The sequence below is a fragment of the Tachysurus vachellii genome, chromosome 3 (assembly GCF_030014155.1).
Source record: "Tachysurus vachellii isolate PV-2020 chromosome 3, HZAU_Pvac_v1, whole genome shotgun sequence".
Taxonomy (NCBI): Eukaryota; Metazoa; Chordata; class Actinopteri; order Siluriformes; family Bagridae; genus Tachysurus; species Tachysurus vachellii.
The window spans coordinates 13,607,237-13,623,805 of NC_083462.1; the positions used below are offsets into that span (position 1 = coordinate 13,607,237).

General features: G+C 39.1%; 1 protein-coding gene across 1 annotated transcript; it reads left to right on the top strand.

Annotated features, from left to right (window-relative positions):
* Positions 1 to 5,417: 5,417 nt before the first annotated feature.
* On the top strand, positions 5,418 to 16,350 carry styk1a (serine/threonine/tyrosine kinase 1a). The gene is made up of 10 exons (XM_060864899.1): positions 5,418 to 5,643; positions 7,080 to 7,135; positions 10,398 to 10,574; positions 11,486 to 11,719; positions 12,134 to 12,315; positions 12,905 to 12,985; positions 13,127 to 13,341; positions 14,480 to 14,520; positions 14,759 to 14,855; positions 15,476 to 16,350. Coding segments are annotated over exons 1-10 (1,281 nt in total). The 5' UTR covers positions 5,418 to 5,641; the 3' UTR covers positions 15,672 to 16,350.
* Positions 16,351 to 16,569: the final 219 nt, after the last annotated feature.

Here is a 16,569-nt window from a genome sequence, read left to right on the forward strand (position 1 = left end):
CATTAAGTCCACCCTGCTTCCACTGATGTGACCAGCAGTGTTTATGGATCCCCATTATAACTGTCCCAGTACCTTTCAACTGATCAACTGACTCAATACACACACATGTATATATGCAAAGGTAAACATAAAGTGTAAATATGTGTATCAAATGTCCAACAAAATATAATAGCACCTATCTGCTGATGCGATGGCTTATGGAATGTATTTGCACTATGTACTTATGGTTATGGAATGTACTTGTCAATGTAGCCTCAAAGTCTTCTGGCATTTTTTCCTGGGCTGTGGCAAAACTACATCCAATCACAGCCCAAGGGTCTACAATGTAAGTGTATGAGCAGATTACACAAGCATGAGCAAAAAAAGAAATCCTCTATAAAAGAAAACAATGAATTAACTTCTACTTACAAACCAAGCCATCATAATACACAAAATATACAAGCATGTACATGAAACAAAGCGACAAAGAATTATACTTACAACTGAGCAGCAAACAAAGGTTCTAGAATAGGATTACTGAGGCAAACAACAGGTGACCATGTGGTAGATACAAACTGAACCCTCTTCTCCCTCTGCTATTTCCTTTTTATTTGGAAATTGGATGTGCTACAGATGTCCCCTTAATGACTGGGATGGGCATAGCATGGAAAAAACAAACCCATTTAATACAGTAGATACAGTAGATAGATACTTTATTGATCCCAGAGGATCATTTAAGCATCCAGTTAAAAAAGATTATCAGAACACAGTAGCCCCTACTCCCCACCCAAACATGTGCAAAAGAGTTTTGTTTTGTTTAGGTTGTCATTTATTAAAACTAAAATGGAAAATATCCAGGAGTAGCGTGTACATATAGTTAAAAATCTGTCCCTAAAAGTCACTACTCAGTTTGTAGGTTTCCATCCTGCCATACCTGAGAGATGTTGTACAGTCTAATGGCAATGGTAAAAAAAGAGTTCCTCAGTTTTGCAGTGGAGCATGACAGAGACAGCAGTCTGCCAGTGAACACACTCCTCTGCCTAGTGAATATGCTGTGCAGAAGGTGGTGGGTGTTGTCCAAATAGAGAGTTCCAACCACAGAGCCTGCCCTCCACACCAGTCTGTCCAGTCGTTCCACATCTCTCAAAAGAATCATCTCAAAAAGCAGCTTCTTTCCCAGTACACCACAGCATAGACACTGGTGACCACAGGTTGGTCAAAGATGTGAAGCAGTTTTTTGCAGAGGTTGAAAGATGAAAGCCTCCTAAGGAAATAGAGACAGCTCTGTCCTTTCCTGAGTAGAGTATCCATGTTCATGGTCCAGACCAGCCTTTCATCCAGCTGCAGTCCCAGATATTAGTAGGTCCTGACCATCGCCACATCAAGCCCCTGTATGAACACAGGTTGAGGTTGGTTTGTTCCTACAAAAATCAACCACCATCTCCTTGATCTTGGAGGTGTTCAGCTGCAGATGGTTGGACACACACCAACTCCCCTAATGTCCGTCCCTGACACTGTCAACTATCAGAGTGTCATCCAAGTATTTCTGAATATGGCAGAGCTCAGACATACTGTATTAAGACATTGTCAGGAGCGGTGACTGCTACACCATATCAGTATGCATCCTGTCTTGGCTAATACAGTACATTTACCTTTATGGCAATTGTCAGATGCCCTTATCCAGAGCGAGTCTCTATTAATGAATACATTAACACTGGTTCACTAGGTTACAGACTTACTATCAACCTAAAACTTTTTGTTTATAAAATATATACATACAACAAACAGGGAAAAAGTGCAAGTTCATTTATTCCAGGAAGAGGTAGGTCTTCACCCGCCGTTTGAAGATAGCCAGTTACTCAGCTGTTTGCACAGCTAGGTACAGTTCATTCCACCACCTCATTTCCAGAACAGAGAAGAGTCTTGCTGTATATCTTCCTCTTAGCCTAGGAGATGGTGGGACCAGTTGAGCAGTGCTGGTAGTTCTGAGGGTGCGAGGTGCAGTGTAAGGAGTGATAAGAGCTTTGAGTTAAGTGGGAGCTGGTCCATTTTTGTCTCTGTAGTCAAGCAGCAGTGTTTTGAAACTGATGCATGCAGCTACCGGAAGCCAGTGGAGGAAAGAACCCATGCTAGACTCATTGGGGTGTATGACAGATGAATGCTTTATGTTCTTTTCAGAGAGATGGTAATAAGGATATGAGCCCCCTATATGCAATGCCCCCTTCACCCTTGTCCTACTCCCCCATACAAAATGATATCACAATTGGCAAGAAGTTATTTAGTCATCAGCGAAGAGGTCCACCAGAACCTTGTCAAACCTTTTCCGGAGAATGATGTGTTTATGGCTGTAGCTGGATTGTGTCACTGGTGGTCTTCATCCATTGATTATGCCATATACAGGAAACTATACCAGATCCGGAAGGACAGGAACAGAACAGAAAGGAACAGAAAGGAATGCTTTCTGGGTTACAATACAAGCTCTAGTCAATAATTTTCCAGCCTGAATTAAGTTCACTGACTGAGCCACATCTGATGCCAGTTTGTCCCTAAGTTTACACACGTGGACAAAATTGTTGGTACCCTTCGGTCAATGAAAGAAAAACTCACAATGGTCACAGAAAAAACTTTAATCTGACAAAAGTAATAATAAATAAAAATTCTATGAATGTTAACCAATGAAAGTCAGACATTGCTTTTCAACCATGCTTCAACGGAATTATTAAAAAAAATAAACTCATGGAACAGGCCCAGACAAAAAGGATAGTAGTGACAGCTTTCTGGTCTTTTTACTCTGCTTAATATTCATGGCCAGACCTGAGCATTTGCAACTAGCAAGTTAATTATGTTGTAATGCTTGAGTTAGATTCAAATCTGGCAGCTAGAGTGCCTTGTGGTTTCTCTGGGCAATCAGCACAGGGCTTGTTGAACCAAGATTCAAGAGAGCTTATTCAAAAGTCAAAATCTAGACATTAAACAAATATTTTCAATGCTAGCTTAATGCAACCATTGGGTATTTAGTGCAAAGGCATAAACATGTATCACACAGAATGATAAGACCAGCAAACAGGGCAATGTAAGTATTACAAAAGCAGACCTGTAAATAGAGTAGAGATTTTAGATGTTGTTATATTACATAAAGAATCAAACCTTTCTGACACAACCCTCTCATTTTTATTCAGGCTTGAGACACGCAGAGTTAACCCCTCAGTGTTTGGGTTGCTTCAATGCCCAGGAATTGAAGCCAGGCCACAATGAAAGGTAAACATTTTATCATGCTATATAATAATATAGCAAAACTGTATTACAGGATAGTGGTAGCTCAGTGATGAAGGTGTTTGACTACTGCTTGGAAGATCATGAGTTTAAATCCCAGGACCACAGGTTGCCACCACTGGGCCCCTGAGTAAGGTCCCACAGTAAGTCTCTGTGGTTAAGGATGTCTGTCAAATGCTGTAAATGTATTTCTTTTACATATTGTTGCATGCAAATGCATTGGCCTTCCACATGTGCTTTATTTACTATTAAGCACCCTATGTATTGGGCAATAACCATCATTCCGTAAGACATTACAAGTACACGGTGACTCTGGCTTATGCTGTGGCAGGACCCTCTGCATGTCTCACGTAACCGAACGGCCATTCTCCATCGTATGGGACGAGGAGATACAGAAAGCAAACAATGAGCATTACACACATGTTAAAATACTAACAGAACAGCTATATTATGTTAGAATAAGGGAACTGGTATTATAGTACATATATACTTATATAATCTCTATGTGTGTCTTCTGTGTTAACTCGAACACAGCAGCAACATTACAAAATACAGTAGATAAAATACACACCTGCCTACACATTCTTCTCCTAAAAGAATGAATAAGGGGAAGTAAACACAGCTTATTGGAAAAGGAAAAAACAATGGTTGGTAGTTGACCTTTTCAGTGATATTGGCTCTGAATCGAAGGAACTTCCTGGACATGCACATGACATTCATGTTATATTTCCATTCACAGAAGAAAAATGAGAAACACCCCCATGTTCATATATGGACCTAAAGACACATCCACTCAAGCCTGTGATCTGTGGATAGACTTTACTGCTGGACCATGGTGTTCTTGCCTGGGTGACACTTTTCTACAGGACATACTGTCTGACAAATTTCCAAAGAAATGCATCCAGTTTCATCTGAAAGAGGCTGATCATGCTGTAAGGTAGGGGTGTCCAAACTTATTCTTAAATGGCCGGTGTTAGCGCAGGTTTTCATACCAATCAAGCCGGAGCCACACCTGATTCCACCCGTTTAATCGGTTAATCTTGGCTTTCAATAGGCTTTGAACCAAAACCCATTGCAAAATCAATAAATAACATCATTGTGGAAAAAATGGAAGATCTCAGACAGAAGTCAATCACCAGAACGCAACCCAACTGAGCAGCATTTTAGGAGGTAAAATGCTGCTCAGTTGGGTTGCGTTCTGGTGATTGACTTCTGTCTAAGATCTTCCATCGGCTCTGAACCAGGAAAAGTCGTCCTTAAGTAGCACCAAAACATTGCTGGTCTAGACTTAAGAACCACTTGCATCAGGAGCTGGGGGCAGGGTTACTGTGACCAACAAGACAAAAGAGAACGTCGTTAGTGCCATTTTTAAATCATTTTAAATCAGTATTCGCCACTTTTGGATACCAATGTAGGTTCGCAAAGCCATGAGCATTAACAGTAAAGCAACATCCGCCATTGTTGGTGTCATGTTTGCCGCTGCTGCGCTAACGTCGCTGTATAATGTTGTATACAGTGACGTAAGACTCGGCACTGTGATGGCTCTCTAGCCCATGGAAAGGCAAACCGGTTCTTAGAAGGCTCACCAGTGGAACCAATTTCGAACCAGCACTCTGAACCAGCACCAGGTAATTTTCTGGTGGAAATTGAGATTGAAGTAAAAGCATGAAAAAGTATCACTAAAGAAAGATGCCTTGATGTAGTTATTGCAAGCAAGAGATCTGCTAACAAATATAAAGCCTTATTTACTTTAATACACTAAGACCATCTGCTTCAATACTCTTGCTTACCTAAAAATTGTGTGGTCTACCAGATTCTTAAATACTCAAACAAGCCCATTTTGCAATTGCCAAACATGCGACGGTTAAAGTCACAGAGATCACACAGTTTCTTCATTGTGATGTTTAATGTGGACATTAACTCTTTACCCGAATCTACTTGAATTTTTCTTTGTGCTGCTGCCACCTGATTGGCTGATTCACTATTCACATGTTCAGGTGTAAAGATGTTCCTAATCAAGTGGACAGAGTTGTAACAGGTCAGAGTTCAGAGCATGAGCTAACATGGTACACACAAAGCCAAAATATATTTCCGGTAAATGAAATCTGGGTTTAGAAATGAGGAAATACAGGTTAGGGCAGGGCATACCGATGGGGCAAGAAGACTGTAACACGACAAGAACAGCAAAACATACAAGTTGGTTACTGATAGTAAGACTGAAGGTAGAAACAGGGAAGGACATCAACAAATCCAAGCGAAATAATACACCATGGCTAGGATGCTGGACTGAACCATTATCAACAAAATCTATCACAGAAAAAAAAGATTATGACAGGATTAAGAAGAAAACAAACACACTCGTGTTTGGATACAAAAATCTGATCTTGGCATGTAAGTGTACTGAATTACTACAATCTCTGTAACTCTTCTTCATATCATACAACCGTATGCTTATGATTTTAAAAACTTGATTTATGAAACAATATAGTATTTAATAATGTTATTAATAAGTCTATTTGCTAGTAATGTCATTTATATGAAAGATTAGCTACAGTTTACATTTTCAGTTGTTCAGTTTTATTATTTTGTAGTTCTTGAGGGTTTAGTGAACAGCGATATAGTTTGGTTTGAAGAGAATTTCAGTTTTAGACAGTGACATAATGCATGATGTCTGAGCTTGACAGAGCAATGCAGATGAACAGGTTGAGTAACAAGTGATAAGAATGTTTGAAATAAATAGAATTCCTCTTGGCTGCGGGAATATGTACGCTCATTGTCATTTGTGACATGTAACACCTAGACCCAGGGTGTTTTTTTTCTTCTTTTAGCTGTATCGACACTCACCGTTACACTTTAATAGGAAAATCTTTGTATCTGCTGATGCAAGCATTTTTTATCCAATCAGCCAATCGTTCGGCTGCAGTCCCAAACACAAACTCATGAGATACAGATGACATTTCCTATTCTTAGCTATCCATTTTGGGTGAACTATTGCCCACTATGTTTACCATGGTTGTTATTTTTACATACTCTAGACTCCCTGCCAGTTTAAATCACTCTGCACAATTCTCCTTGCACTCTATATTCTCCTTAAACTACTCTAAATGTTGTATATCTGAAATTTACAAACCACCAACCATGCCACAATTTTGATGAACATTAACTGAAGCTTGTGGTCCGTATTTGCATTATATTAAGCATTCACTGCTGATGCATGATTGGCTGATTGGATGACTGCATAAAAATTGCATTGTACAGATGTTGCTATTAAAATGGCCGGTTAGCGGATATTACAGTTTTGAAACAATTTTCCTTTTAAAACTAATACTTTAAAATACAGTTGTGATGTAGAGAGCAGTAAAAATGCTTAACGTGCACAGGCAGGTAAAAATCTGTGAAACCTGAACGTGTTTCTAAAGCATATTCTCTATGTTAATGACAATAAGAAATTGCATAGATGTCTAAGTGTTTATTTAATCAAACAAAAACATAATTTACACAAAAATTTACCAAGAAAATAATCAGACCTGAACAATTTTAACTGACTGAACTGATTAGTTACCATTCCCTGTATTAATTCCTGTTCCATTACCCAATACATGTCTGCATGAGGTTTCTAACAACTGGGAATGAAGTCACAGCCAGATTAGATTTATGCCTGCTGTATGTAATTCCTTTACCAACAGACTCCTAAACATCTACAGTACTGCCTATGGGAAGTTTTTGTGTTCTCATTAACGACATCATAAATTTCCTTTGTAATCATATTTCCAGGTTTGTCAGAAGCTGCTGTAAAATTTCTCCTAATGTTTGTTTTCTTTTGATAGGATGTCGAATTCAACTAATGCAACAGGTCTGTGTGATTCAAATGACAGGTTATGCAGTAAGTAAGACCGTTACTTTCTCATTATTTCTATTTAGGACACAAAATCATAACTTGACTTTTATAACATGTCAAGTTCTTGAATGAGTTTCATGGTGGAGGATTTGGCAGAATTGCCCCCTCACAGCTAGAGGGTTTTAAGTTCAATGATGAGCTCAGGTTGCTTTTTGTGTGGAGTTTTGTGTCAAATGTTCTCTTAGTGTTCGTGTGGATTTCCTCTGAACAGTAGATGCAGTGGAAAACGTGGGCATGTTCTCTTTATAGGACAGCAACAATTAGCCAAACCATAGCCATAATTTGGCAAAAATTGATTAAACATTTCCTAGTTTCCTAGTGGTCCTAGCAGCAGGATCCCGCACTCTCACCTCCGCAGCATCCAAAGGTCGATTCCCAGACAGGGAATTAACCCAGGCACTCAGGGGTTAATTATTGGTGCCAGTCTGAAACCTGGATAAAATGGGAGGGTTATGTAAGAAAGGGCCTAATCAAATATGTGGCTCGATACTGGAGCTGCTGTTTTGACCCGAACAGAGAGGAGCCAAAGGACTGCAAGAACAGATTAAAAATATCATGTAAATAAGGTAAATTGTTAAAAAGATTTAAGCTAATGTGCAACACTCATTTTTGTAATTGGGGTTTTAAATATTTTCCTATGCAAAAGCTTGTATAGCCATGCTTACAAGCCTCATGCAGCCCCAGTGCAGTAGTTTTTATTGAGAGTGTTAAATGGGATATTGAGATTTTCAGCGTGCATTCCAGTTTATATATGATGGCTCTTGATATGTTGCTGCATCATGTGTGGTATGCATTAGTAATCTGTAAGTGTCTTATTGCTAGCACTTGTGCAATCACACCAAATCTGCTGAAGCTGAATCATCTGTAAGGCATCCAAACATTGAAACACATCAGCCAGCATTTGGTTAACACATTGATTCAAGTGTGTTTATCGCAATCTGCTCTACCATGAATGTGCAAATCCATGCTGCATAATCTGGGTAATTTTTTTTGGGCCTGCAGGTTTCAGAATCACCAAACCAGCAACCACATGGCACTTTCAGGCAATGCAACCCAGTTTTATATTCCAGCACCCACAACGATCATGCCCTCATTTTAACGTTTGATTCTTTTCCAAGGACAGACACTGGAAGGCGTTTTTGTGGCTTTAGAACCATGATTGTTTCTGAGACACGGTGAACACAAAAATAACTCAAAGCAGAAGGACACACAATACATGTATTTACACTTGAAACTCGAGATTGAAACACTGAGATTGTGTTGCTATTATACTTGCCAATTAGAAGAAGCCTATATTTTGTCGCATATATATTACAGCACAGTGAAACTCTTTTCTTCACATATCACAACTTTGGAGGTTGTGGTCAGAGCAAAGGGTCCAACAGTGGCAGCTTGGCAGTTCTGTGGCTTGAACCATGATCCTCTATAAAGCACTTGAGCCACCGCTGCCCCAAATTAGACAGGCTGCCATATGGTGCTGGCATTAGGATTGAGGATGGAAGGACTAGTGATGATTCACTGCTTGGGGTATACTGCTCTTTGCCCCCAAAGAGAGAGTAAGCTTCCCCTATAGGCTTCCCTTACACACTGGGGAGCAGCCCACATGACCACTAGGCTACACGGTATAAGTTATAAGACCACCTTGTTATAAGACCACCCATACTGGCCTTCAAACTCTTCTTCCTGCTTCTGAGACATTGCCACATGTTGCTTAATCAATCAAGAACATGGTGGCAGTTACATCAAACACCAGGGTGACATGAGGTGGACAGCTTTTTTGCTGGTTATATTTATAGATAATTTTAAGTTCTTCTTTGCTGGTGATTCTCCCAGTATTGTATAGAATTCATCAAGTCTGGACTGTGCCTGCAACACAAGAATTTCCACTATCATGTTGCTGTGGTTGGATAACCCTGGTAGAGTGACCCAGTGGCTGGATCACCCTGGTAGAGGGACCCAGTGGTTGGATCACCCTGGTAGACTGACCCAGTGGTTGGATCACCCTGGTAGACTGACCCAGTGGTTGGATCACCCTGGTAGACTGACCCAGTGGTTGGATCACCCTGGTAGACTGACCCAGTGGTTGGATCACCCTGGTAGACTGACCCAGTGGTTGGATCACCCTGGTAGACTGACCCAGTGGTTGGATCACCCTGGTAGACTGACCCAGTGGTTGGATCACCCTGGTAGACTGACCCAGTGGTTGGATCACCCTGGTAGACTGACCCAGTGGTTGGATCACCCTGGTAGAAAAATCTGGTCTCTTCAACAAGGTCTCCTGTGACTGCAGATTTGGTCGTTCACCTACTGAGGACTGCAAATTAGAAATATAAGAAATATTCCTGAACGAAAGAGCCAGAATCTAGTACATGTGTCTTGAATGACCTTAGGTGGAAGATGTTCTGATATTTTGCATCCCATCACTTGGGTCTGGTGAACTGACTGATTCCCAAAATACTAACTTTTCTCCAGAGATTGCTAAACTGCAGCAAGTCTGCACCTATGCTAAAAATAGACATGACAGCTACTTCAGTCATTGAATCTAGGAAACCTGCTCAAAGTCAAATCATCCAAAATTTGTAAAGCAGTAGATTGACTGTGACATTAAATACATCATTCTATGTGGCGCATCATTCACCTTGGGTGTATTATTTAGATGCGCACCACTTAATAAAATTAATTATACAAATAAAAACATTTCTGTCATGCGGAAACAGTTCAAAACATACAATAATTTTTCTTTTAAAATCAGTTTATATGAAGTGAATATATTTTCATATTTGGGGTCTTCAAGTGGTAAAGGCTCTGGTTTGTTGATCAGAACATTGGGGTTCAAGCCCCAGCACTCCAAAGCTGCCACTGTTGGGTGATTGAGCAAGGCCTTAAACCTCCCTTCTCTAGGGGTGCTGAATCAAAGCTGCCCCTGCTCTCTGACCCGAACCTCCTCAGTTGGGATATGTGAAGAAAAGAATTCTACTGTGTTGTAATGTATATATGGTGATAGTAAAGGCTTCTATTTAATTTATTAGTTAAGCTTCATTACACACGTCACATAAAGGTATATATAGTCTCTGCCTTCGTGACTAAGGACAATGGATGAAATTCTTACGTTAATTAATGTTTGATGTCATCTAGCTGAAATATTTGGCTTCATGGTTATACAAAATGTATTTTTCTTGGGACTCTCTCTCTCTCTCTCTCTCTCTCTCTCTCTCTGTCTGTCTCTGTCTCTCTCTCTCACACTCAGTAATACAGGTATACCAAGTGGAACTCATAGTGATTCCAGTGCTGCTGCTTGCATCATCCCTCTGTATGCTGATAAGTATATGTTGTCTGAAGCTGTGCCATAGCACGGATATCACACAAAATAATTACCAAAAACAACGCTACAGTAACAGGAGGCGACATCTACAGGGCATTGATGGTATGATGATAAAGCTCTGTTTGACTGTATGCTTTTCTGCATGGACTTTTAAGTTCTCACTCTCACTCACTCATTTTCTACCGCTTAACCCGAACTACCTCGGGTCACGGGGAGCCTGTGCCTTCTCAGGCGACTTTTAAATTTATATTTAAAAAAATAGTTGTAGTAGCAGTTGCAGCAATAATAATACCTAAGACATTTATTCCTTGTCTTTGAGTCATCGTCTTCGAGTTATCATCTTTGGGTCGTCATCAAGAAATATTATTTATCATGTACTTCAATTGAGGTTTTTTTTTCCGTGTTGTTATACCCCAATGTATTTGCTTAATAAGTTGTCATTTAATTTGTCGCTATATATAATATACGTTATACATCAATACATCTGCCATTAGGCTCGACTTCATTTTTGTTCTGAGATGCTTTGCTTTTCACCACAGTTTTAAAGAGTTGTTCTTAAAGTTACCGTCGCTTTTCTGTCAGCTTGAAACAGTCGCTTCTCCTCTGACTTCTCTTCTCAACCAAAGAACGTCTGCTAATTGGATGTTTATTTTTTGTATAAATTCTAGAGACTGTCTGTAAGAGAGAACTTTTTTTTCTGAAATAATTAGGCCAATCCGTCTGGAGTCAACAAACCATGACCATGAACAGTCACTAAGCTCGCATTTTCTTCTCCAATATTTTATATTGAACATTGTCTGAAGCTTGTGTCCTGTATCTGCATGATTTTATGACATGCACGGCTAGAACATGATTGTGATTGATTGTGATTCTCTAAATGAATGAACAAGGTGTACAGGTGTTCCTATTAAAATGGCCTATGTGGCCATATTGCTTTCAGAGCTTATTTTAAAACAGACTATAGTATTACTATATCACAATGATCTGTATGTTTCACGCTCAATCTTTTACAGCACCTCCAGAGCTGAACCCCCTGGACCATGAAGTCGTACCTATGACAGTCCAAACCCAGAAGCACAAGCCCAACAGACAGCCTGCAGATCCGCAGTTATCCATTGAGAGGCAGGATAGTTCTTTCAAGCACATCACCCCACTGTCCCTGTCTTTCACATTAAAACCAGACAACACAATGTCTCTCTACCAGGCCACTATGGACCGGAATCCTGTTGTGTTACGAGTGCTCAATGGTATAAACATAATATGACATAAATTAAGGATCATTTTTAAAAGACAACTTCTGAAATATTAATCAATCGTTGTAGGCTGGTCCATGTGCTGTAGAACTAGTTACTACATTTTGAAAAAATTAGAAAGAGGATATCATGTAGGAAATCTGAATAATTATCTATTATAGATGAGTGTTTCCATGACATCGTAGAGAAGACCCTAAAGCATTTTTTTATATTAAATATTACTGATTCATTTTTGTTTGTTCAGTGTCAAACATATAAGCCAGATCCTACATTTAATAGCTTTAATCAATTTGAGATACCAGTATACAGTCTATGTTCCACATTTAAGTCACAATGCCAAGAAATAGAAATGTGCAACTACAGTATGATCAGCTTACCTATTTTCTCTATGTTATTTCACACAATAAGAATCAGCTGATTCCAGGGAGCGTCAGGTCTTCCTGGGTTTTGCCCATTTCCTCTCATATCTGGGGCCCCATCCATGTCTGCCCAGACTACTAGGGGTGGTGAGAGACAAGGAACCCCTGCTTATGATACTGGAGGGGCTGGAGAACAGAGATCTTCTAGGATTCTTATGGAGATGTAGAACGGTATGTAATGGACCTGGTTAATGTGTAAGTTAGTTGGTCAAATAATTTCTCTTATGTATAAAAGTATGTGCACCCCTGACCATCACACCCAGATGTGGTTCTTCCCCAATCTGTTGCCACAAAGTTTGAAGCATACATGTCCCTGTACGCAAAGCACAGAGCTCCATGTAGACATGGTGTGTGAAGGTTGGAGTGAAGAACTCGAGTGTCCTGCACTGAGCCCTGACTCTGACTCAACACCACTGAACACATTTGTGATGAACTGGAACACAGACTGAACCCCAGACCTCCTCACTCTTACATCATCAGTGTCTGATCTCACTGATGCTCTTGTAGCTGAATGAACACAAATCCACACAAACACACAACAATATCTAGTGGAAAGCCTTTACATGATAGAAGAGTGGAGATTATTAATAAAACTGATATGAGATTTTCAACAAGCACATGAATTCATGGTCCACATACTTTTGCACAATAATAGTATAGATACAAGTGAAATACATTCTGCCATATGTATGCTATTTCTTCCAGTGCAAGAATATAATGAATTAATGTATTGGTTGATTTCATTTTCCCAAACTTACAGGGCCACGCAGGTCAGGAGGCACCATGCATTATTACAGAAAGAGTGCTTTTCTCAATGGCAAGACAGATCGCCTCTGCTCTGGTTAGTTGTTCTGGATTTTTTTCATGAACACTCCATAATCTTCAGCTATACAGTAGATCAGTGCTGATTGAAGTATTTTAAACAGGTATAATACCACAGCCATAACTTTTAATGAGATCATCACTAATCTTTAACTTTTAGGAACATCTACACAGTAAGGACTGCATTCATGGCAACGTCGGGGCGCGAAGTGTCTTGGTTGGTCGAGATCTCTCTGTAAAGCTCTGGGGAATGGGCCCAGCTTTTCGTAGGAAGATGAAGGTGGGGACTTCAGTGGAGATGAAGGAAATCGAGATGAGGAAGTGGCAAGCTCCAGAGGTGTTAGCCCATCGAGCTGTCAGTCAAAGCAGTGATGTGTGAGTAGAGATGGTGCAAACTTAAAGCTGCAGTATTATTTATGTAGTAATAAAGCCATCTTATAATAATCTTACAGACAACACAAAAATTTGTACTTATGTTGACTTAATCATATGATGTTATGTAGCCTAGTGGTTAAGGTCTGCCAGTAACATAAATGTCGAAAATGTAGCCTAGTGGTTAAGGTGTTGGGCTACCAATTGGAAGGTTGTGAGTTTGATTCCTACGTCCACCAAGCTGCCACTGCTGGATCCCTGAGCAAGGCCCTTAACCCTCAATTGCTCAGTTGTATAGAGATAAAAATCTAAGTTGCTCTGGAAAAGGGTGTCTGTTGGATGCTGTAAATGTAAATATGTGATTGTGTGTGTCCTGGACTCAGCAAAACAAAAACATGTGAGAAAGAAGTTTCACTTTATCTGCTAGATCGCTAAGCCAGCTAATGTTTGAAAAAATAAAGCTGCAAAAACAACCATACCTAGCCTCTAGCTGATAGACATGGCACTAATCTGATACCAGAAAAACAGAAAAATATGATGGCTAAAATATACAGAAAATTTGTGGAATTGGATTTGAAAAAGATTTATTTGGATTAAATTGTATTTTTGTTAACATTTATTTGTAGTATATTTATATTTATCAGGTGGGTATTGATATTGACTGATACTCAAGGTTTTGGTATCGATATCACAAAAGAAAAAGCGAGATCTTCATGCCATCTCTACAAGTTAACGGTATCTATTAGGTCAGATCTATTGTTCAAGGTCAGCTCGGATGAACCAAGACCAGCTGTGTGCATTGAGTGGAAGTCAATGGAATGGTCACGATTTTGTATTGCTCAGATATCTACATTGCCAGGTGTCTGTTATCTCTCCATCTTTCATCTAGTATTTGACAGCTGTGACAGATTTTATATTTAACTTATGTTTTACTGAGAAGAATATAATAATGGCAGCAGGTTACATCCTCAGAAGACCTTCACAAATGGCTTGAATGCTTAAGTAGAAAAATATATACTTACATATACTTGCAATAACATCTAACAGAGAGATGTTCAATTCCTCAAAAATGACATCTGCATTTAATTATTAAAGTATCATAAAGTGGTCATGCATGTGATTGTTGCTCTTTCTAATTTAGATGGTCATTTGGTATCCTGCTCTATGAAATGGTAACATTAGGTGAGTTTGTTTTGTTTCAGAAATTTCACTTTATATACATTAAAAGACAAAGCTGGGCCGTTTTCATGAACTAAAGTTACTAAGGTTATCTGTCTGATGAAGTAAATCCCCCTCAGGATTTGACTAGTTAATCAGTGGCAACTTGTTTATCCAATGCTTAGAAATCCAATCTGAAAGAAATTCTAACTTAACAGTCAGTTCAGTCTGAATCACCATTTCTCCAATCATCTGTTTTTAGGAGAACCTCCCTTCCCTAAAGTAATGCCTAGTGAACTCCTGCAGTATTTACAGAGAGGGAAAAGCATAAAGAGGCCAAGCAACTGTTCCAACTCACTGTAAGTAAACACTCATAAGACATAGTGTAGATAATATGTGAGACTATACAGCATCTTCAAAGGATATAGTAACTTAAACTATCACTCTTTACAACCATGATGAACAGAAAAACATCTCAGCAAGCACAAAACATTTAACCTTGAGGAACACATGGGAAAAACTCACCCCAACTGGACAGCTGAATATTAGAAATCAGAATCATCTGGTCTTATTCCAGTCGTATTCCCAATATCAACCCTTTATTTCTGTTTAAAATCCTATATTGTTGCAATTACATCCCAGAAAACTACTATGAGGAATTTTCATCCTCACAGGATGTTTTTTTGCCACCATTCTGTGTAAACAATAGAGTCTGTTGTGTGTGAAAATCAGCAGTTTCTGAAATACCAGCCCTATTGGTACTAACATCATTCATGCCAAGGTTAAAGTCACAGAGTTCTGACTATTTTTCCCCACTTGGATGTATGATGTGAACATTAAGCTCTTGACCTGTATCTGTATGATTGCTCTACTGCCACATGATTGGCTGATTAGATGTCTGCATTAATGTGCAGGTGTTCCTAATAAATTGGACAGTATACAAGAATGTGATGTATAACATCTATATTTAATATTTCAGATACTCCATTATTATGGCATGTTGTAAGTGGAAGCCAGAAGACCGAGCTTCACTGAAGGAGGTGATTTCGATGCTCCGGATGGCTGAGAGCCGCGCCAGTGACACAATGATACTTCAAGCCCCTGAGCCACTGGACATTGAGAAGTACATGCAGGAAGTGGGCTATGGAGAGACTTACAATTTTGCTGTCCTTTAACAGGATCATTTTGACAGTATGGTGATCTTCACATGAATGAAACTAGTTTGATGCCTTTCTAAGACTAAGCAATATACAGCTGCAACAAAACAAAATTGGGGGCAGCATCTAATACTCAACAGAAAAAGAAAAAACCCAGGGGTATTATATTCTTCCCCTGACAGGTGCACAGATAAAGGGATACTATTATCTCCTGACTGCTGTTATTAATAATGTTATGCCTCTGCAACTTTGAGACTGTGGTGAAGACGCCGCGTTTACTGGTTGCCCGTCTGTGCATCCGTCTGCCTGTCCGAGATCTCAGTGTAAATTTAATGCATAGAGCAGCAAATGATCTGAGTGATCGAAACAGGGTCAAGGTAACACCAAGGTCACATGTCGATACAGAGACACTTATTAGTAATTAGGAATTTTTTCAACCGGGAAAGTTTGTGAACTCTATAGATAAATAATAAAAAAAAAAGCAATGGCTACCATGTGGGATGTGGTAGCCTAGTGGTTAAAGTGTTGGACTACTGATCGAACCCCAAATCCATCGAGCGGCCACTGGTGGGCCCATAGACCCCTAAAAATGAGATAAGGGGGCTGAAGGTCACTGTTACCATAGAAACAGACATAAATAAGGATGGCAACCTGAAAATTTATTTGAAGTAATTTATGTTAAAAGAAAGATGATATATCACAAGATGGTATATAAAATAAATGATAATTACTACTACTATGAGGATGACTATTATTATTATTATTATTATTATTATTATTATTTTATTACTATTGTTTTTTTATTTTATTTTTTTAATTGTGTATTTATTCGTATTTATACATATCAGCTTATATATATATATATATATATATATATATATATATATATATATATATATACACACACACACAGTGT